The 21,945-nt window shown below is 38.0% G+C and overlaps 1 protein-coding gene across 9 annotated transcripts in view; it reads left to right on the top strand.

Moving 5' to 3' along the window:
• HECTD1 (HECT domain E3 ubiquitin protein ligase 1) overlaps positions 1-21,945 on the top strand; it is a 67,887-nt gene that overhangs the window by 11,127 nt on the left and 34,815 nt on the right. For 6 of the 9 annotated variants that reach the window (XM_042790542.1, XM_042790538.1, XM_042790541.1 and 3 more), the window contains exons 3-13: positions 9,051-9,285; positions 10,151-10,378; positions 14,260-14,541; positions 14,794-15,082; positions 15,390-15,466; positions 15,557-15,655; positions 15,982-16,096; positions 16,726-16,900; positions 18,317-18,455; positions 18,653-18,823; positions 20,037-20,259. In XM_042790542.1, the coding sequence (XP_042646476.1) occupies positions 9,051-9,285; positions 10,151-10,378; positions 14,260-14,541; positions 14,794-15,082; positions 15,390-15,466; positions 15,557-15,655; positions 15,982-16,096; positions 16,726-16,900; positions 18,317-18,455; positions 18,653-18,823; positions 20,037-20,259 (2,033 nt within the window). The remainder of the gene's footprint in view (positions 1-9,050; positions 9,286-10,150; positions 10,379-14,259; positions 14,542-14,793; positions 15,083-15,389; positions 15,467-15,556; positions 15,656-15,981; positions 16,097-16,725; positions 16,901-18,316; positions 18,456-18,652; positions 18,824-20,036; positions 20,260-21,945) is intronic. The other 3 variants (XM_042790545.1, XM_042790540.1, XM_042790539.1) reach the window with 1 other exon arrangement.

Genomic DNA, 21,945 nt, shown 5'->3' with positions numbered 1-21,945 from the left:
TGTATATTAAAGAATTCATGTTTTGTGGGTTTTCCAGGCTAATAAACTAATTTTAACACAGAAAGCATGAATATTTTTTTTTAATAGAAATTTTACAGAATCAGCACTTTTTGTGGTTTAATTCTTTTCTTGATGTCAGTACAGGGAACAGAAAATGCTCTACTAGCCTAATCCTAATGGATTAGAATATAATGGGTAGATATTGATACTGAATAGTACTTATTTCAGACTTTTAAAAAAATAGTATTTACAGAACTGTCTTCCAGCAAGATCTTTGAAACATGGTGGGTAGAAGGCTCCTGAGATAAGTGGCAGAAGCTCTTGTCCTGGGAGTACAGAAATTAAGTTTGGTGAACATTCAGAACTGAGACATTTGAAGTAATTAGCAAGAGCTGTATCGTTGGTCTCGGAGTAGCCTCATTATCTCAATAAATCAGTCTTTCATGAAGGAGTAGCACATAGTAACCTCATTAATTCACTAAGTCAGTCCCTAGTCACTCTTCTGAAGTGCTCTTTTAAAGTACTTTAGGAAGTGCCCAATGTGATGTTAATACAGGTTCTTAGAAATGAAAATCGAAAAAGATTTTCCTTTAGTTTTTATATTCATTAGGAGAAGTGCCAAAATGGAAGTCTGAACTTTGGAGGTACCTGTTAGCTACTTTTACCCATTATTTTCTAATTTAAAAGAATAAAAATTTACAATTTTTAATGTATTAAAACAAACTCACCATTATCTTTTTTTCTACTGCCAATTGGTCATTGTGAATGGAGTAATACCTTCCCCCCAACTTTGAGGATAAAACAACTTCTTTTTTTTCCTCTTATATTTTTTTTTCCTGAGATATAGTACTACTTTTAGTTAATAGATAGTCTAGATAAAAGCAACATGGTGAAACTGGATTTGATATTGGGATGTATTAAGCTTAGAAATTACACACTCTGCTTTTTTCCCTTCGTGGGAGTTGAGGCCTGCCATGATGGAAGTTTATTTGTGTTCTTTTATTTTGGAAATCAAAAGCATCATCTGTCAGTAGATGCAAGTTTACCGAAAGCTGAACATAAGTTGCTGTTGTGTCACATCAGTTCAGTCAGTGCTGTAGTTCTGCCCTCAGCCTCCCTGCTGTCCTGGGAAGTTTTGGCAGCCTTGTTTTTTGAATGTAAATGGTTTTCTGAAGGCGAATCCGTTGTGCAGCCACTGTGGTACAGACACTGCTGAAATGCTTTGCTCCACTACCTGTCGAAGTACATTTTAGTTCTGAGAACAGGCTTAGTTGAAACAGCATGAAACAACATCTATATTACTGATGGGATGTAATTCTCTACAGCAAATATTGGAGACAGTTTTAGATTCCTTTGATCTATTTTGGCCTGCCTAAGGAAGCCAGTAGGGATTTGCCTTTGGAATTAAGGTATAATAGTGATACATACACAACATGGCTTGTCTGACTTGCTCTTTGGTTCCTACTGGTATTGGTTTTATTTGATTACCTGGTGTTTCATTAAAAAGAGAGGCTGGTCCTCAGAAAGTGCTGTTAGAATTGCTTCCAGGTGAGCAGTGGATTTCTTTTCCTTGTGCTGCCTTTGTTTACACATTAGTAACAAGGTGCCTTTACTCAGGATTGGATCAAGTGAAAACTCAAAGACTACTTTGAAAGCCCATTTATGCAATTTGGAGGCATAAAGACTATCCACTGAGTAAGAGCAAAGCTTTCCCTTATTCTTAGGGGTCAACTGTCAGCACACAGAAATCCCCAGCGGGGCTGTGTGACAGAAGGGAGGGGTGTACTTTGGACACCTGTTACATGGCTGCGAGAGTGTTGAATCCCATCTCCCATCATGTGCTGGGTTCCCATCTACCCCTTCCAGTCCCCTCGCTGGCGCTACTCACACATGCATGTTCTTGTCCCAGAGACATGTAGAGCAGATGCTCACAGTTTCAACCACGAGAGACCCATGTAATAGTTTAGTGCGGATTTGGGGATTAGAGGGTGATCTCTATAAAGCTGACTTGTGTATTTCTGTCTGTAACACAGTTACAGATAGGAAACTTACCTACAGCGTAATGACTGAAGTTCTTCAGAATGACAGCTGTACATTTTTATGCTATGATTATTCTAGCTGCCTGCTAGTAGAGAAGACTGTGGCTGCACTGGGGACGTGTCGGTACACCCTTCTCTGCTGTTACAGGCCCAACCACTGATTTAGTCTGTGAATGACAGAACTGGTACTTTCTGTTGCCTTGATAACAGGAACTTCAGAGACTGCTAAGGCCTGAGTGGGCTTCAGCAGGCAAAAAGAATCTGAATTTTTCTGTATGGCATATGTATGCTTATGAAAGTAATCCGTATGCACCTTTTAAGAGTTGCTGTGTAACTAACCCTTCTTTGTCTACTGGAACACTAGTTTGTAGTTTTCACTATGAAATACATACAGTGATGTTTTACTAGGGAATACTGAAGTTTGTTTGGTTTTTTTGTTGTTGTTTTTTATGTTTTTTTTTCTTTGTATTGAGGGTGTTTAAGTGTGTTAATCCCTCTGTTTAAAACTCTTAGCAGCCCATGTGGTTTTTCTAGTTGTGTAGTAAATTTGCTCTCCCTCTATTCAGCTGTTGCTCTTGATTCTACCAAATCTTTCAATGCCTAGATAAAATGTTTTTTCAATAATGTATCTTTATTATTACAGAACCAGGGTCAAAGTTCTTTTGCGACGTTCAGTAGAAGTAGCACTTGATGTGTAGGTTGTACATCTTCCTCTTGTTCTGAATATTACTGCTACAAGTAAAGCAAAGTAGAGCAGCATTCTTACCTGGTCACTTTGCATGTACATTTAGAGTGGCAGTTTAGATAGCAATTGTGGGCATAACGACAGCAGTGCAGTTCATTCATTTGATAGCTTTTGGAGAAGCCGGCATGAAAAATTGTCTTTCCTAGAACCTCTCTGTTAAAATAGCTGAAAATGCTGGTGATGAGTTAACTGATGGTAAACTGGTAATAACATGCTTTAAAAAGCTGTGAGGAAGTGGAATAAGGAAATCCAATGTAATGATGCGATATGCTGAAAAATTTCAATTGTCAAAACTGCTGAGATATCAAGATAAGATGTAATAATGTGGGATGATTAGTTTGCATTCTCTTGTCTGTATCTGTCCTACTGTACAATTATACTTTAAGTTTTCTAGGATGGAATCTGTTGTTTTGCTCTGGTAGTGCAGGGAGATCTTGATCTGTGACAAGAGCCCTCAGATGCTGCAGTGTGACACATACTAATGACTTCTGTGTCATGGGCAATAGGTAAGGAGAAGCTAAACATTATTAGGAGCTTTTCTGGGTAGGAGAAGAAAATGCTGTGATAAGTTCAGAGCTAGTAATAAGTGAGACTCAGTCTTGATTGGATGTGTCTAATGATAACAAGACTGCAATAAGTTAAGATGGGAAGAAGACAATATTTTAAACTTGAAGGGTAAGCGTGTGTCTATGTATAACTGCCTGTTTGCTTATGTGATATCAGTGAAGGCCAGTCAATCACATTTGTCCACCAGAAGCTCCTGCTACTGGGTTGTTTCACGTAGTTCAGCAAAGAAATTTACCATCTTATTCATAACAATTTGCACAATTGGAATACTGTTTAAATTCTAGGAAATAATTTACATGACTAATACCTTTTTTGCCTTGTCTTAAACTCTTGACTCCCACAGAGTGAAAGATTATCTGATGAGGCTTGGTCATGGCTTCTGGAAGATGCATTTCAGAAATGCATACAAACACAACTTGATAATTGTGCTTTCGTAGAATTATAAAAAGCTTGTAGCTGACCAGAAAAGTGAGTAGTGAAGAACTGTATATAGTTGGCTGTCAGTAAACAGATTTTTTTTCTGCTGATATAATTACAAGGTCAAAATATTGAAGAGCTGTGCTGCTTAGAACTAAGTATAGCAATGTATTGGCCTGAAATAATATTACAGAGCAGTGGACAAGATAACGTAGATGTCATATTTAGGCAAGTTGGTATATTATGGGCTGCACTGGTCAGATGTCTTTTGTGTCTGAGAATATAACTGATGACTTTGAAAATAAAGTCAGTGTCAGTGTTGCTGTCATCCTTTGGGGATTGAAAAAACAAGTTGGATCTCTTGCCAGCTGTGGCCTCTTTGAAAAAGTAGTAGCCACACATAATGGATTGTTAAGACAGTCTTTATAAAACAATAATAAAAATACTTTTTGACAGTCACACTGGCAGATACTCAGAGCTGATAGAATCCAGGTCTGTCTGTTTTGCTTGCTTCAGAAATTCTTCAGACTTCTGCACACTTCTTATTGCCTGGTATGATGCTAGTGATAATAATTTATATTACACTACTGTGTAGAACTTGAACTAAACTGTATGAGTTGAGAGAGACAAGAAGGGGGAAGAAGATGACACAGCTCTACATATTGTGTGCTAAAATAATAATAAAGCTCTCATTTGCTGTTTTGGAGACCAAGACAAAAAACATCTGGTGTGTTTTTTTTGTTTTGTTTTTGTTTTGATTTTTTTTGCCATGTTCCTGATAACAATGTTTGAGAAAAAAATAAGTTTACACTTCTATTACTCATAAATTTGAATGAGCTGTAATAACGATCAATCTCTATATTATCTTTATATGCTTCATTATATAACTGATGCTTCTTCATAAACTGTCCTGGTTTTCACCTATTTTACTATGCATTTTTCTGTTACACATTGATTATATGATTTGCTAGATTAGTTTATAGTTGATCTAGAGCATTCAATTAGAAAGCTAGACTTTTTCCATTGTTTGGCAACTGTTAAATTATTTAGTGAATTCTACATTGAAATACAATTAATTAACTTTTTAAAATAAAAAAATATTAAAGATAATATGCATCACAAATGTTTAGTTTGCAGTAGATTAGTGTGTACTGAAATGCATAGTGCATAAAACTTTGTGCCACAAGGCTGGTCTGTTTGTTCTGTTTTACTTTCAAGCCTGTGATTATTTGCGTTGCTTCTTGATTTGCTGCAGGAAAAAGGAGGAGAAAAAAAACTTAGCGCTTAAATTAAAACTTCAGTACTGCTTTCCCCCCCCCCTTTTTTTCCTCTTCAGTCTTCATTATTGTCCTTAGTAAATCTTTATAAAATGTTTTTGCTGCCTCTTCTGGATGGTGTAGTATAGCTCTCAACTTCCTGGTTACTAGCAATATCCAACAAAACTAAAAAAAACAACCAAACAAACCAAAAAGCCAACCAACCAATCAAAAAATACCTCAAACCAGCACACCACCAAAAACCCGCACAAAACAAAAAACCAAAACCAAACTGTTAAAAGAAGTAAGCAAGTACATAGGGTTCAGAGGTGGAAGTAGCCTGAGAGAATTTTCTGTGAAAGTCTTGCTAAAATTAGTTTAGTTGCTATTTTCAGAAAGGATGAATTATTTTTTCAGAACAAGTGAAATTCTTATTATTGCTGCTTTTATAGGAATTCAACGTACATTACCATAGTCTACAAAATTCGTTGAATTCTGGGTAGGTTTTTGCTTTGAGAACCAAGTAATTCCCACAGGTGAAATATATGACAAATCTACGGTTTCTTCCTGAAACCTTGTGATATAACTTGGTTTCCTTATTGGAGGACTGGAAATCATCTCTCTAAGTCAGAAAACAAATGTCCTGACAGCAAGTGGAGGTGGTTATTTGCCTCCTAATTAAAGAAGTATAGTCTCTGACTAATGTAGCTAAAGGTTCTGGCAAAAAGTAATTTTTAAAAACCCCAGACCCTTAAGTTTTTGCCAGTGAGCTGTGCTCTTATAAGAAGAGTGTTGATGATACAGCACACTGGCATTTGTGTGTTGGCAAAGAATTCATTCTAAAGGATGGGCTCATAGGAACTTTGTATTTTTGCTGTATCTGCTGGGTAATTGGCTCTCATAGACAGGTGTTTTAAGGACAGGAACAGATTTCTTAAACTTTTAAATTTCCATTTTCAAAAAGATACAGCCGAGTTCCATTTGTGCTGTGTCTTTTTATAAGCTGTTAAATCATAGAAAAAAATGTATATGTTAGACTTGCTAAGTATTGCTTCTAACTCCCTGCAAAAATCTAGAGGTTTTTTTCTGCTGCTGTCTTTGGAAATCTAAGATAAGTCGTTTATTAATGCTTGCTAGTATTACACTGGAGACAGTGAAGCTCTTTACCATCCCCTTGGCTATACATATGTGGCTTCAGTCTGTTTTGGGGTTTTTTCAAGATTAGTGTTTATTGGTAATTTTTTTCCTTGCAATATAATGTTTGAAGAACACTGTTCATAGCAATGTTTTAGAGATCTGTCTGGTGTTGCATAAAACACAGTGTGAAATACCCAACACCAAAACACTTGAACAGATAGCACCGTCTGTGTTAAATTTTTTTGTACCAAAATGCTTCTTATGTCATTTTATGGTAGTCACCTGATAATGAGTACAAATTTCACTCTTTTTTTGCAGTCTTTAAAATGCAAAGTTACTGTGTAAAACTCTTCTTAAGAGATGTGGAGTTAAATAGCAAATTTCTTAAGAACAACAGACAGTATGGGCTGGATAGGCTATGTCGTGGTTTGGGCCTGGTCAGCAGCCAACCACCACGCAGCAGCTCTCTCTCCCTTCTCCTCCGGCAATGAGAAGGGACAGAGAGCCAGGCTTGGGGTTTGAGATAGGACGGGGATGGGGAAAAATCCCCCTTTATGATCACGAGCAAAAGGCAGACTCGATAGGGGAAGAAAAAAACCCCATACATTTATTACAGGCACTAGCAACACGTAACAGAGTACGGCAGTGAGAAGCATTGCCACATCTTGAGAACACCTTCCCCCCACCCCTCCCTTCTTCCCGGGCTCAGCTCTGCTCCTGATATCTCTACCTCCTCCCCCCAGCAGCACAGGGGCAGGGAATGGGGGGTGCAGTCAGCGCTGCCACTTCATTTATCTTCGGTGGGAGTAGTTTCTGGAACTTCTTCCCCCTGCTCCATTGTGGTCCCCCTCTCACAGGAGACAGTCCTCCACAAACTTTCTCCGACATGAATTCCTCCCACGGGCCACAGCGTTCCCCACACTGCTCCGTCATAGGTCACCAACTTTCTCCGACTGGATTCCCTCCCACGGCTGCAGGCCTTCCCGAGCTGCTCCGGCATGGGACACCCCTGCACGCTGCAATCCTCCCAGTGCTGAATTACAGCAGCGGGGCTGCCTTTTCCCACAAGACCCCGGCCTTCTTCGGGCACAGCACCTTGATTATCCAGGCGGAAACCACAGGCCGTAAATCAATGTCTGCTCCACCGTAGATCTCCATGGGTGGCAGGGGGGGCCACCCTGCCGTCTCCCCACAGGATACAGGGGGGTCTCTGCTCCGGCACACCTCCCCCCTCCTTTCTTCCTCCGTTCCTCCACTAACCTTGGTGTCCACACAGCTGCAGCAACTCCCCCTCACAAGTCCCACTGCTCGTCACCACGTCCCTTCTTAAATACGTTATCACAGAGGTGCAGCTGATTGGCTCAGTTTTCGAGCAGAGGTGGAGCTGACTTGGAGCTGGGGGAGCTTCCAGAAGCTTCTCACAGGGGGCCGCCCCGATAGCCCCCTCCCCTGCCACCAAGAAACTCCACCACTCACTCAACCCAGGACACGCTAATATAAGTATTAAATATGTGATTTAGCTCTGTCAAATCTTCACTTATTAATTTATGTCATTAAAGATCATTGGGTAATATATTTTTTTTGTCAGGCAGTATTATTTAATTACTTCATAAAGCATGGCCAGATTTTCAAGGAAACTATTAGCATTGTTCTGTCCCAGGGTTTGGTGCCTTTGTATGAGTCACTATGCGTAACAGATGGGATACTGAATGACCTCTGGGTTAGTCTTCAGAATGATTTATCAAGTACTTTACCTGTCTTCAAGACAAAAACATGCTATTATTTTTGTTCTTTTTTGAGTTTATAAAAGTTTTAGGCTGACTTTTGCAGACTAAAACTCCACTTTTAAGAAGTTGAAATATTTGCTTCCTGTAGATTTAGTCTGATCTACATCTAGGAATGAGGTACCCAGTTAGTTCAACTACTGTCACAGCGTATATCCCCTTCACTTAATTCCCCACCACCACCTTGGAAGGCTTCTACCACTGCAGTGAGCAATCATGTTAACTTGTTTATTGCTAAGTAAGCATGCTGTTGGAAGATAAATTGGCTTAAAGTATAGCTCCATGTTCTAGAACTTTTTGATCCAAGTCAGTCTTAACCACAGCTGCTGTAATAGGGAAAAGCATTGTTGTGACTATCCATTTTGGTTTGTATCCAATTATGTCGGAGGGATAGGACTGTTGCAGCTTGCTTATTTTGTTTTGAAGTTGTGAGGATGTTCTTGACTGACTTTGCATATGGAAATGAGGCTAACAGTAAAGAGGAGAGCCAGAGGCTACTGATGTGTGGATATGAAGAGTAAATGCAATAGAAACAAGCTAGAAGAATTAAATATGTTCTCAGTGTGGTTAGGGAAAAAGAAGGGGTGGGAGTGAAATAGGATAAAATAACAAGTGACACTGTTTATAGCATAGGGAATAAGGACCACTCTAGAATTAAGTTGTGTAGCAAACCCAAAATCTTTCGTCTTCGTATCAAACATAGTATTTCATGGTTAAGTAGCTATTTATCATCATGAACCTTGAAGCTCTGTTAAGAAAAAATGCATTCTGTTCGGTGATGTGAGGTTAATTCCTAAAATAGTTTCCCAGGAAGATACATATTTCCTTATATGACTGTAAAATTTCAAGAATATTCTTTTTCTGCTGGCTTCTTCCCATAATACGGCATCTTTTCAGATTACTGATCTGAATTTTGGGGTGCGTATGAGATGCTTGCATCCTAGCATTCTAAATGAATGCTCTCAACCAACTCTAAACTAATCGAGCAAATCATGTCAGCATGAAAAGCATTAACCTGTTAATGCGAAAGTGTATAAAATTACTTAATGTAGAGGAACTTGCACAACTTAGTAATGTGTTGTTGTGATTTTTTTTTTTTCTGCAGATGCCCTCCTCGAACTTTTTTACCAGCACTGTGCAAAATTTTTCTTGATGAAAGTGCTCCGGACAATGTATTAGAAGTAACAGCTCGTGCCATAACATATTATCTGGATGTATCAGCCGAATGCACCCGTAGGATTGTGGGAGTGGATGGAGCTATCAAGGCACTTTGTAATCGTTTAGTAGTTGTTGAACTTAACAACAGAACGAGCAGAGATTTGGCTGAGCAGTGTGTGAAGGTATGTGTGCTGAAGAAGGCTTCTGTTTTTAAGAAGGAGCTGGAAAATATGTTGTTTCTGAAGAGCTTCCTCATATTCTAATCCTGTTTATTTTATTAAAATATGAAGCAAAACCAGAGTAAGATAAAAGTGTACATGTCAGTGATGCTATGTAGCTTTACTCAGTCTGGTGCTCTTCAAAGCTGACATGCCTTTAAAAAAAAGTATAGAAAGAGGAAACAAAAAATATTAGAAGAAAGTTTTCCTGTTTATCTTACATTACTAGAATGCTAAGGGCTAATTTTATGATAAAAATGGGATGAAGAATTGCTCCAGATATAGATAAATTACCTGCTGTGAAAAAATAGTCTGGTGTCTCTTCAGTAGCGCTAGACACAGCTCCTCAGCACCCTTGTGAAGTTTTCACAAAAATTTACAAGACCCTTAAAATCTCTTGTTTAAAGCATGGCTCATGACCATGTAATAGCACACAGTTTGAGTCCTTTATCACCACAGCATCAGTCTTCATGCATGTATTTCTGATTTACTAGTTCTGGTCTACTCAGAAATGCATTTCTAAAGCACTGGAGTAACAGTGCTCTTGCAAATTTGAGCTCTGAGTTGTGTGTTATCCAAAGACTTAATTCTCCCAGGAAAAGATAGTGTTGTCTAGCTGTCCCATGAACACCTGTTATGATCCTGCTACTGGGGGATGTTCTTGTGTTCGTTCCTGTATTTCTGAAGAAAGCTAGCTACTAGAGTGCTGGAGGCTTTGGTCCCTTCTGGATGTTGAAGGAAGAGAGGGGGTGTTTTTTGTAGATGGATATAAACAAATAACTGACTTTGTATGTGTACTTAATTTTAATTAAATTTAATTTTGTCACAGGTATTAGAATTAATCTGTACCCGTGAGTCAGGAGCTGTGTTTGAAGCCGGAGGGTTGAATTGTGTTCTGACATTCATTCGTGACAGTGGACACCTTGTTCATAAAGATACTTTGCATTCAGCTATGGCTGTGGTATCCAGACTCTGTGGCAAAATGGAGCCTCAGGATTCTTCATTAGAGATCTGTGTGGAATCGCTGTCTAGTTTATTAAAACATGAAGACCATCAGGTAATGTAATAGTTGGCTCAATATGCTGTGAATTTAACTTCCATTATGTTTAGTAAATGAATGACTGGGTATTTTTATATAGCCTCCACAACTATATGTAAACATTGTAGTTATATTTGGATATTATGGTAGTTTTCTTTACACTTGCAATGACAAGAGAATTTTTATACTTCTTAGTATTTGACTCAAAGCACTTCTGCATGAATATGATCTTATTTAACCTCTGAAACTTTCTGAAAAATGTCCTGTAACTTTTTTTAGTGCACTTTGAAATACTGTCTGAAGTAATTATTGTCCTATACCTACACCTCAGTCACTATTAAATTGAGCATCAATAAGAAATAAAAATCAATTTGGTTTTTCTTTTGTCGAACTAAGATTAAAAATAAAAACATCCACAATTAATGCTAGAATATTACATTGAAAGCCAGCTTACATGATACTGCTATAGATGCAGCACCACTTCTTTATTGTAGTTTTATTAATTTGAGATGAAGTGGTCCTTGTAAAATCTAGAAAATTAATCCCAGAGGAATTATCTTCCTACTAGTAGAATCTTTTTGTGTATAACATACTAATGCTTTGCAATAACTATTTAGCCAAATTCTTAGTCCATACCATTGTCAGTCCCTGTTTTACCCCCACCTCTGTCTTCACTTCTTTCTCTACATGCCCCAACCCCCGCCCAGTCTGGTTTATTAAGCACATTGTATTTGGGAGATTGAATCTTTTTGCCTGTGAGCTAAATTTTTTAATATATTTTTAGATCTTTTGAAAGACCCAGTTGGCAGGGGACCATCACACCAAACATTTCAGAATAAGATATTGCATTTTTTAGGTATTATGTAACTTTATTAATGCACTGATCATCTTGGGCAAGCTAATACTGAAATTTAGACTGTAGGTCTGTAGTATTTTAACTGTTTTCCAGTTTATAATGTATTTGAAAAAAGCAATTGTTGGGGCTGTAGGAGATTTGAATTTAAAGTTCAAATTAATTTAATCTTCTGGCAGTTAAGCTTTAGGGTAAGTGTGCTTAAGATTGGAGTAACCCAGATGATAATAATAAATTTGTATCAGTATCCTTGAGAAATGTGGTTTGCGTGAAAAAAACCTCAGGATTTACAGTGAATGTTGATGTGTATTATGGATTTGCCCAGTAACTTCCTTTGTAAAGTTTTGTTGTTCCTCTCTTCATCCTTTTACGCTGTTGGATTTGGTCAGCTTTTCTGTGGGCTGCCAGTTAGTAACATCACTTCAGGGAAAAGTTCAGACCAGATGAATGTGGCCCCAAGAGCAGCTTATCTATAGGTTTATTTTTTTAACCTTTCCACTAAACTTGTAATTTGTGAGAAGAAATGTAAATACCTTCACAGAACTCTTGCTTTGTAAACTAATGCCACTAATGTGGTATGTTAAATAATCTGAACCTTTCTTGTGTTTCTGACAGAACTGTTCTGGTAAAAATCCATAAACTATATACAGATTACATAAAATTGGCAGAATCGTTTATCCATTGAGCTGTCAAAGAACTGGAGCAAAATGCCAGAGGACATGAGTAGTGACCATTACAAATTAAAGAAAAAAATCCTTTGCAAAAGAGTACTGATAAATCAGAACACTTGGCATGCAGGCACCATGCCAGAAGCTTAGCATGCTTTGCATTTATTCAGGGGAAACTTTGTTTTTCAAGTCTTTGCAGACTTAATGGAGATTTAAGATGTAAATTAATGAACTCAGCCTAATAGTCTAATCTTGTTCTGTGGGTTGATGAGTAACTGTCTTTAAGCCCTCGGTATGTGATAGCTGGCAATCATTTTGAAAATGGGTTGTGCTAGAAGTTGATGACATTCTAGGGAGTAAAAACTGAAGTAATTTAGAGTTTGGTAAAGAATAGGTATTGTTATTTTTTTTTTTTTTTTTTTTTTAACTATTTCTTGATACCAGTCTGGTTTGCTGCTGCACATCTATGAAGGCAAATGTGCCTGAAGCAGCTCATCTTGATATGCCTATGCAACCCTCCTGATCTGAAAGATGGAGACACTTTTAGTGTATAGATGGGAGAGATGTTATAGGCAAAAACTCTCTTTTCACCATGGACACGAGAAGTTGTTTGATCCTTTCCTGGGCATTCAGCCAGCAGTATTTTTTGCCAGATTAAGAGGATCATCAGTATGCCTTGTTTCCACAGTGTCACTGTTTTGTTTCTTTCCTCCTTCTTTCCTCCTTCTTTCCTCCTTCTTTCCTCCTTCTTTCCTCCTTCTTTCCTCCTTCTTTCCTCCTTCTTTCCTCCTTCTTTCCTCCTTCTTTCCTCCTTCTTTCCTCCTTCTTTCCTCCTTCTTTCCTCCTTCTTTCCTCCTTCTTTCCTCCTTCTTTCCTCCTTCTTTCCTCCTTCTTTCCTCCTTCTTTCCTCCTTCTTTCCTCCTTCTTTCCTCCTTCTTTCCTCCTTCTTTCCTCCTTCTTTCCTCCTTCTTTCCTCCTTCTTTCCTCCTTCTTTCCTCCTTCTTTCCTCCTTCTTTCCTCCTTCTTTCCTCCTTCTTTCCTCCTTCTTTCCTCCTTCTTTCCTCCTTCTTTCCTCCTTCTTTCCTCCTTCTTTCCTCCTTCTTTCCTCCTTCTTTCCTCCTTCTTTCCTCCTTCTTTCCTCCTTCTTTCCTCCTTCTTTCCTCCTTCTTTCCTCCTTCTTTCCTCCTTCTTTCCTCCTTCTTTCCTCCTTCTTTCCTCCTTCTTTCCTCCTTCTTTCCTCCTTCTTTCCTCCTTCTTTCCTCCTTCTTTCCTCCTTCTTTCCTCCTTCGACAAACCTGAATTTTGAAGTTTACGTTTGATTGCCACAAAAACACTTACATACCCTTGGGACAGGTGCTAAGTGGGTTATCTAAGGGTAAAATCTGGTTTTCCCAGTTTGTCCTATTTTTAGACTTGGTCCAACTGAAAAAATTGTTTTACTTAGGCATGTAGACCTTTAAATGCAACTTTAACAATCGAACTTCACTGTCAATTTAATATTCTGGGAGTTCTGAGTTGGTGCCTCAGCCAATGGCTTGTTGAAGAGCATTTCTTTTAATAGAAACCACCAAATTAATATAACATTGTAATATTAGCATAATATGTTATAATTTTACATTTATAATTTAATATTAAAATATTTTGTATTCTATAAATATAGATGATAACTGCAAAGGAATTTTTGTCTTCATTGTTCTTAGAGGAACAAATTTGAAATTCAGTAAATGTGAGAGAGTTAGAAAGTAAAACCTCATAGTGCATTTTCTTGGTGTTTTGGTTTTTTTAAGTTCTATTATTAGAACGGCTGCTTTAGCAGTTTCTAACATCAGAACAACCAGAAAGTTGAGCACTTCATATTTCAATACCAAACTGTGGGTTGTTTTTATTTTTTTCAAATTGTATTGTCAGAATGGACATTTGCTAGTGGAGATTATAAATAGCTGTGTTTCCTGTAAGAACAACATGTACAACTAAAGTTTGGTTTAAAAGTATGGTTCCAAAATTTATTAATTTGGCCATTTGATTATTAAGTGTGTTTTTCTGGGTTGATTTTGGGTTTTGCTCATATAGTTCATGCTCACAATGCTTTACTTCAGACAAAGGAAGAGTTTCCTTGATTTCTATGTATTGACCACAGAGAGAAAGCGGGGGAAAAACCCCAACAACAATCCAGTCCTTCAGTGAGCAGTTCAGAGCACTGTTGGGTTCCAACTCCAATTTCAGGCTTAAAAAGGCTGTCTCCTCCATTCACTGATTTTGAAGGGGACCTGGGGAAATCAGCTGCTTCTATGTGTCCTGCATTCCTGTGACTATCCCCTTAGCATCTTCTCAACATCAGTAACAGATTTTTCATTGTTTCTCTTGAACTTCTTTTTTAGGTTTCAGATGGAGCTCTGAGGTGCTTTGCTTCATTAGCTGACAGATTCACACGGCGTGGAGTTGACCCAGCCCCATTAGCTAAGCATGGATTAACTGAGGAGTTGTTATCTCGCATGGCAGCTGCTGGTGGGACAGCATCAGGACCATCTTCAGCTTGCAAACCTGGACGGAGTAGCACTGGAGCACCATCTACAGCTGCAGACTCTAAATTAAGTAATCAGGTGTCAACTATTGTAAGCCTGTTGTCAACCCTGTGTAGAGGCTCTCCAGTAGTAACACATGTAAGAAATCCTTTTACGCTACAGCTTTTTGTTCTCATAGGAGTTTTTCCCTTCATGTACTTTAATATATGCAAGATTCATGCTACTATTTTGTGCATGGATATGCAGATTTATAGATTTTGGTTTTATATATACACACACACCTACACATAGGTTATTTATAAAAAGGGGAAAAAAGGAAACGTTTCATATGGAAATGAAACCAAATTCTGATAGTGTTTTCTAAAGCCCTGTATATTTTTTATTGTTCAGACTTTTAATTATTTCCAGGATCTCCTAAGATCTGAACTTCCAGATTCTATAGAAAGTGCGTTGCAGGGTGATGAGAGATGTGTACTGGATACCATGCGGTTAGTAGATCTTCTTTTGGTGCTACTGTTCGAAGGGAGAAAAGCCCTGCCAAAATCCAGTGCTGGATCTACAGGCAGAATCCCAGGATTGCGAAGACTGGATAGTTCTGGGGAACGTTCTCATCGGCAGCTGATAGATTGCATCCGCAGTAAGGATACTGATGCTCTAATAGATGCTATTGACACAGGAGGTAAGCAGAAGTACTCGGAAGAAGAAAATGAGATAAATAAAGGATCTTTTTATAATCTATGGTGTCATAACATGCTTAGGTAGTACGTTGAAAATCTTTATATACAAGTTGACTCATACTGTTTAATACACAACAGGTCTTATTAGTAATAATTCCTATGCTACTTTATTTCAATTCAGGGCATAAATGCTTCCCTAGAATTATTGAGGATGCTTAATATTTTTTAAGACTTGCCATAAAGAACACTGATAAAAATTGAATTTTAATTCTGGGAGCTTTAAGTATTTTATTTAATTGTATCTTTCAGCTTTTGAAGTAAACTTTATGGATGATGTAGGACAAACTCTCTTAAACTGGGCCTCAGCTTTTGGAACTCAGGAGATGGTAAATTAGTTTTATAGAACCTTAAAAATTTAGGTTATTTATGTAAAGAAAGAAATGAAAAAAAATAGTCTCCCCTTTCTTCTTTAACAGGTAGAATTTCTCTGTGAAAGGGGTGCTGATGTTAACAGAGGTCAGAGGTCATCCTCATTACATTATGCAGCATGTTTTGGAAGACCTCAGGTAGCAAAGGTATGATTTAAACTGACACTTAAGCCTTGTGTATACTGACTTTTTGCTTTGTTTTGTACAAAATGTCTTCAATGCGGTATGTTTAAGGTGTGCACTGTCAAATATTTACATGGTCTTTATAGTGTTTATCAAAATAAAAATTGTTCATTATGACAGAGCAGTAGTATGAATAAAAGGAGTTTTATGTTCTACAGATACAAAAGGCATGTGATGTTCTAATTTTGCATGCGTGAGAAATGTATAGGAAAGATGTATGAAAAAAAAACATTCACTAAAGAAGAAGGAATCTTAATGATCTTTTTATACTGAAAAATATTTGTTCTCAGACTCTCTTACGACATGGTGCAAACCCTGATTTGAGAGATGAAGATGGGAAAACTCCTTTAGACAAAGCTCGTGAAAGGGGGCACAGTGAAGTAGTAGCTATTCTTCAGTCTCCAGGTGAGTGCAGTTTTTAATTCCATACCCTTGCTAGTAGTAATGCATACATATGTTAAGTAACTCAGCTTCTAGAATTTTATTCTGTTAAGATTAAAAAAAAAAAAAATAAAAAATGACCAATCTTCCTTAACCTGCAAAGTACATATGAAAACCTTAACATTTATATGTTCTTAAGGGATGAGGATTACCAAAGAAACTCTTGACTGGGTACCAGCAGTGCCAGTGGTCCTTTGCTTCAGCTGTGGAATAGGGCTAGACTGGGATTTTGCTGTGGGTTCAGAGGATGTCAGCCTTGATAGCTTCTTTGTCATCCTTTTTTTCCACATGGAAACTGCACTTTACCTGTTTGTGAGACTTTTGTAGCGCTGGAGCCACAGGTGGCTATATGTTCATATTTAGTTCACCTTATGGACTCTCAGCTTCTCCTGTGAGCGGTATTTGGTGGTACGTGTTACCAAGCAGTTTTCTTCAAGAAGTCTTGCACATGTAAACTTTGTATTTTTAGAAATGCATATTTCTGTTCAGGTACTTAAATGTTGGTAAAGAAAAGTCTTATATTTATTAGTAGGCATTTTTTATTTGGTTGATTTTTGCCATTGAATATTCTTTGGGAAAAAAATATTTTCCAGGAGACTGGATGTGTCCTGTTAACAAAGGAGATGAGAAGAAAAAGAAAGATGCAAACAAGGATGAGGAAGAATGTAATGAACCCAAAGGAGATCCAGAAATGGCACCTATATACTTGAAAAGATTATTGCCTGTGTTTGCACAAACATTTCAACAAACTATGTTGCCTTCAATAAGGTAATGTTGTTATGATAGATGTTTCCCCTGCATATTTTGAATTTCTTACTACACTCTTAAAGTCAAGGTGGGTTTTTTTTTTCCATTAAAAATTGTAACATCTAAAAGTTTAAATAGTGCAGAGTGACACTTAAACATATTTCTGTTTGAATAGAAGTGGTGGTTTGAAAGGTATTGCAAGTCTAATTTTTACTTAGTATTTTAGGTAGCATTTTTTACTTCCTGGGGAAGTGATGTCGTGGAAAAAATATGATTAGTTAGAAGTGGGAGAGTGAAACATTCTTGACTGTAGTAGTATGGTGAGAGAATACTACGTTCATATAGTAAGCACCTTGCATAGAGAGTGTATCTTACGTATTTGGTTACAGCTGTTTGTAGTCAGTGTGATGAAAGTACTAATTTAGGAGAGGAAAACTAACGAAGTGGTAGTGAGATATATTCATTGGAAAATCAGACAGCCTGGAAGAAGCTGTTTTAGAAGACTTCTTAGTAGCTTATGTATTAATCAACTGGAGAAGATGCCTTTTACTGAGATAATTAAAAGAATGTAATCTAATTTAATACTTAAAAAAGAATACTGTAGGTGGCATAATGGTTGTGATAAACTGTGTCTGACCTCTCAGCCTTTTATACTACAAATATAACACTTGTTTAATTTCATATTTGTGGTCCCAGTGTTTATAGCTACTTTGAGGGGTGAAAATATGAGGTAGAAGGGGACTCTCGTAGAGAGAGTGCCTAAGCTGATACTAGGAAGCTTAAACTAGGTCATTTTAAATGAAGGAAATAAGAAACAATGTTAACAATCAGTTCATGATTAACCGTTGTTGCAGACTGTGGAAAGTAGTTGGCTCTCTGTATTTTAAAGTTTTCTTTATGTATTGGGTAAATCATTTTTATAAAAGTTGAATAAAAAATTTCAGCTTTAACGATACAGAAGTTTCTGGCTTTGAAATTAATGGTAATTCTTAATACGGAAAGCTGCATGATCTAATAGTAATTTTACACTTTAAAACTATAGGGGTGTTGCCAGAACACAGGAAGTATGAGAGAGAAATGGAAGGCTGGATACCTGGGAGGAAGCTGAAGTGTGTAGAAATGAATTGCCATCACCAAGAGTGGATAAAGACAGAATGTCTTTACAGGTTTACGTAGAGAAGGGCTGAGGAGAGAAAAATTTGACATGCTGTAGAATCAAAAAAGATCAGTAGATGAATTATTCTTAGAAATAATCCAGGACTTGTTACTTGAATAAAAATTGTTTTTTGTTAGTGAGAACTGAAGCTAATTTAAATGTTATTTTTGTTTTGAAAGCATGCATAAATGTAGTGCAAAAGCAGTTTTATCGTGAACCTTTTGTTGCTTTGATTACTGCTTGCTTTATAAGAATCTTTTTCCCTATGATTTCTTTTAAAGGAAAGCGAGTCTTGCCCTCATTAGAAAAATGATACATTTTTGTTCTGAGGCACTGCTGAAAGAGGTTTGTGACTCTGATGCCGGCCACAATCTGCCCACGATACTGGTTGAGATAACAGCTACAGTTCTTGATCAAGAGGTAGGAAGAAAGAAAATGTCCTTCTATGAAACCAGTGCAAAAAAGGGGATTATGCTCATTGGTTCTTCATACTTGTTAATAATTAACCCTAAAGCATTTGTAGCATCAACCTGTGACCATGTTTGTGAAGTTCAGCATGTAAAGGTATTTTTGACTGAAGAGATCTTCTGTTATTTTCTTTCCATCCTGTATTGCAGGACGATGATGATGGCCACCTGCTAGCCTTGCAAATCATAAGGGATTTGGTGGATAAAGGTGGTGATCTTTTTCTAGACCAACTGGCTAGACTTGGTGTAATTAGTAAAGTGTCAACTTTGGCGGGGCCGTCATCTGATGATGAAAATGAAGAAGAGTCTAAACCTGAGAAGGTGAGGACAGAATTGATTGCTTGCTTTGTTCCTGTGAAACCAACACTTCTAGTACAATTTTCACTGTTATGAAATGTCCAGGGCAAGGTAGTTAGGTTATTAAATTAATGCTTATTGTATGCCACTTGTTTTAATTGCTTTTGTTGTTATTTTCTGTAACTTCATTTTCTGTTAGCCCATTATTATCTAGTCATACATACTTGTGGTCAAGTTGATTGACACTTGTTTTTGTTTAGTGTTTGAAAATGACTGCTAAATGAAATTAATCATTTCTGAACAGAGTACATCTCTTTCAATGTGCATGCCTTAGATAATTGCAGATGTTTGAAAAACATTGTTATAGAATATATTCAAAGTATAAAAAAATAATTTTCCACATAATGAAAGCTGTAAGTGCATATTCAAGTTATTTACGAATTTCCAGCAGTCATTACTGACTACTCAGATAAACTGAGTGGGTAACAGACCACTTCTGTTACCCATTCAGTTAAGATTTATAGTTAAGCCTTAAGTGTATACTTCAGCTTTTTTACTGTGGGGTTTGGGTTGCTTGGTTGTTTGGTATTTTTTGGTGGGTTGTGGGCTGTTTTTGGCTTAGTGGTGTTTATTTGGTGTGTTGTCTTTTTGTTTGTTTGTTTGGGTTTTTTTTTTGTTTGTTTGTTTTGTTTTTTTCTTTCTGTGTGTGTTTTTTTTTTTTTTCTCCTGTGTTTAGATATTAAAAAGCTGTCTGGACATGGTCCTGGGCAGCTGGCTCTAGGTGGCCCTGCCTGAGCAGGGGTTTGGACTAGATGGCTGCCAGAGATCCCTTCCAACCTTACCCAGTTTGTGTTTATTTTCTTGCAATACAAGTTTTGAACAGAGGTGGATGTCCCAGTCAGTAGACTATTGTTATTCTTGAGTAGATGAATCTGCATCTGAAAGGAAACTTCCTAAAAGTATCTTATGCTATTAAATAATACTTTTAAAGATACATTTCACAGACAGAAGTAGCATAGTTCCTATACTTTCCATTTGAGTAAATCTTTTTCTCCTCAAGCCTTTTTAAAAATGTCTGTGTTGTTTTTTTTGTTGGTTTGGGGTTTTTTTAGTGGGTTGGGATTTTGAGGGTTTTTTTGGTGGTGGTGATTTGGTGGTGGAGTTTTTTTCAGGAGGGGGGGCGGGGGGTGGGGCAGTGTTCTGTTCTTTTTGTTAGTTCAATACAATTTTATTACAGGAGGATGAACCACAGGAAGATGCTAAAGAACTGCAACAGGGTAAACCATATCACTGGAGAGACTGGTCAATCATCAGGGGAAGGGACTGCCTGTATATCTGGAGCGATGCTGCAGCCCTGGAGCTATCTAATGGCAGTAATGGATGGTTCAGATTTATCTTGGATGGAAAACTGGCCACAATGTATTCCAGTGGCAGCCCTGAAGGAGGATCTGATAGTTCAGGTAGTTTCTTTACAATTCAAGTCCAAGTTAAGTTTTGAGAATGTTACATTTGTTTATATAATTTGATTGGAGCTATTTTGTTTTGCAGGAATTGGCTTACTAAATAGTAAAGGATGTAAACAAGTGGAAGGTGGTCAGTTAATTGTGATGCTTTTTATCAGATAGCATGTGACCATAACTTGACTTCCTTGGTGAACTGTGTTAAGTAAACATCTTGCCAGTAAAAGTGTATTAACTTCGTTTTGTTTTGATTCTTCTCCATGCATACTTAATTTTTTCACCCCAGTCATTAAAAGCACTTTGTAGTGGCCGTCCCAGGAAAAGCAGGTTGAAGTGGTGATTTGTTGTTTGCTTCTAGCTAGCAGAATGAAATTGCATGTGTTTGAAGACAAAGTAATGGAAAGTTTCTCATGAAGATTGGGAAACGAATTACAGTGTCTTAACTGTTTGTTGGAGAGAGGATAAGGGAACAGACCTTATGCACTGGCATTGCATAGGTGGTTTTAATTTTCTGTACAGAATACACAACTTGTTCTGGATGCAGAAACAACCCTCCTTTATTGTTCCATCTTTTTTGCAACAGTTCATGCATTTATGAGCCTCCAGACATAGAATGCTTTGCAATACTACTATGTTTTCACAAGCCATTGAGTGAAATGACAGAACATATTGTGATTCAGGATAGAAATGAAGTACTAATGACATTATCCATTGATTTTGGGGCATGAAGACAAAATGTGATATAGCATGTTTCTAGATAATAGTACAGCTGGAAACCACATCTAGATTATTTATTTATTTATTTATTTATTTTGTCAGAAATTGTATTGTAGAATTGTAGAATACCAAGTTGGAAGGGACCTCAAGGCTCATCTGGTCCAACCTTTCTTGTCAAAAGCACAAACTGGACAAGATGGCTGAGCTCCCTGTCCATCTGAATCTTCAAAGTGTCCGGGGTTGGGGAACCCACCACTTTCCTGGGGAGACTAATCCAGTGGCTGAGTGTTCTCACTGTGAAAAATGGTCCTCTTGTGTCCAGTTGGAGTCCCCCCAGGAGTAACTTGTACCTGTTACCCCTCGTCTTTTCCAGGTGACTCCTTGTAAAAAGGGGAGTCCCCATCTTCTTTGTAGCCACCCTTTAAATACTGGAACGTGGTGATAAGGTCTCCCCTAGGCCTTCTCTTCTCAGGGCTGAACAAACCAAATTCTCTCAGCCTTTCCTCATATGCGAGGCTTCCCAGTGCCTCGATCCCCTTCATGTCCCTCCTCTGGACCCTCTCCAGCCTGTCCACAGCTTTTTTGTACAGCGGGGACCAAAATTCAACACTGTATTCCAGGTGTGGCCTGACAAGCGCTGAGCAGAGTGGGATAATGTCTTCTTTATCTCTGCTGGCGATGCTCTTGTTGATGCAACCCAGCATCCTGTCGGCTTTCTCCGCCGCAGCAGTGGAGCGCCGGTCGCTCATAGGGAGCTTGTCCACCAGGACCCCCCGGTCCCTTTCCACAGAGCTGCTCCTCAGCCCAGCCTGTGCTGCACGCCTGGATTATGTTTTCCGAGGTGCAAGACCTTACTCTTGTCCTTGTTGAACTTCATAAGGTTCTTGTTATCCCACTCTCCCAGCCCATCCAGGCCTCCCCGCAGGGTGGCTCTCCCTTCCAAAGTGTCCGCTTCCCCTCAGTTTGGTA

The sequence above is a fragment of the Tyto alba genome, unplaced genomic scaffold (assembly GCF_018691265.1).
Source record: "Tyto alba isolate M040663 unplaced genomic scaffold, T.alba_DEE_v4.0 Super-Scaffold_18, whole genome shotgun sequence".
Lineage (NCBI taxonomy): Eukaryota > Metazoa > Chordata > Aves > Strigiformes > Tytonidae > Tyto > Tyto alba.
This window is presented reverse-complemented; position numbering and strand designations above follow the sequence as displayed.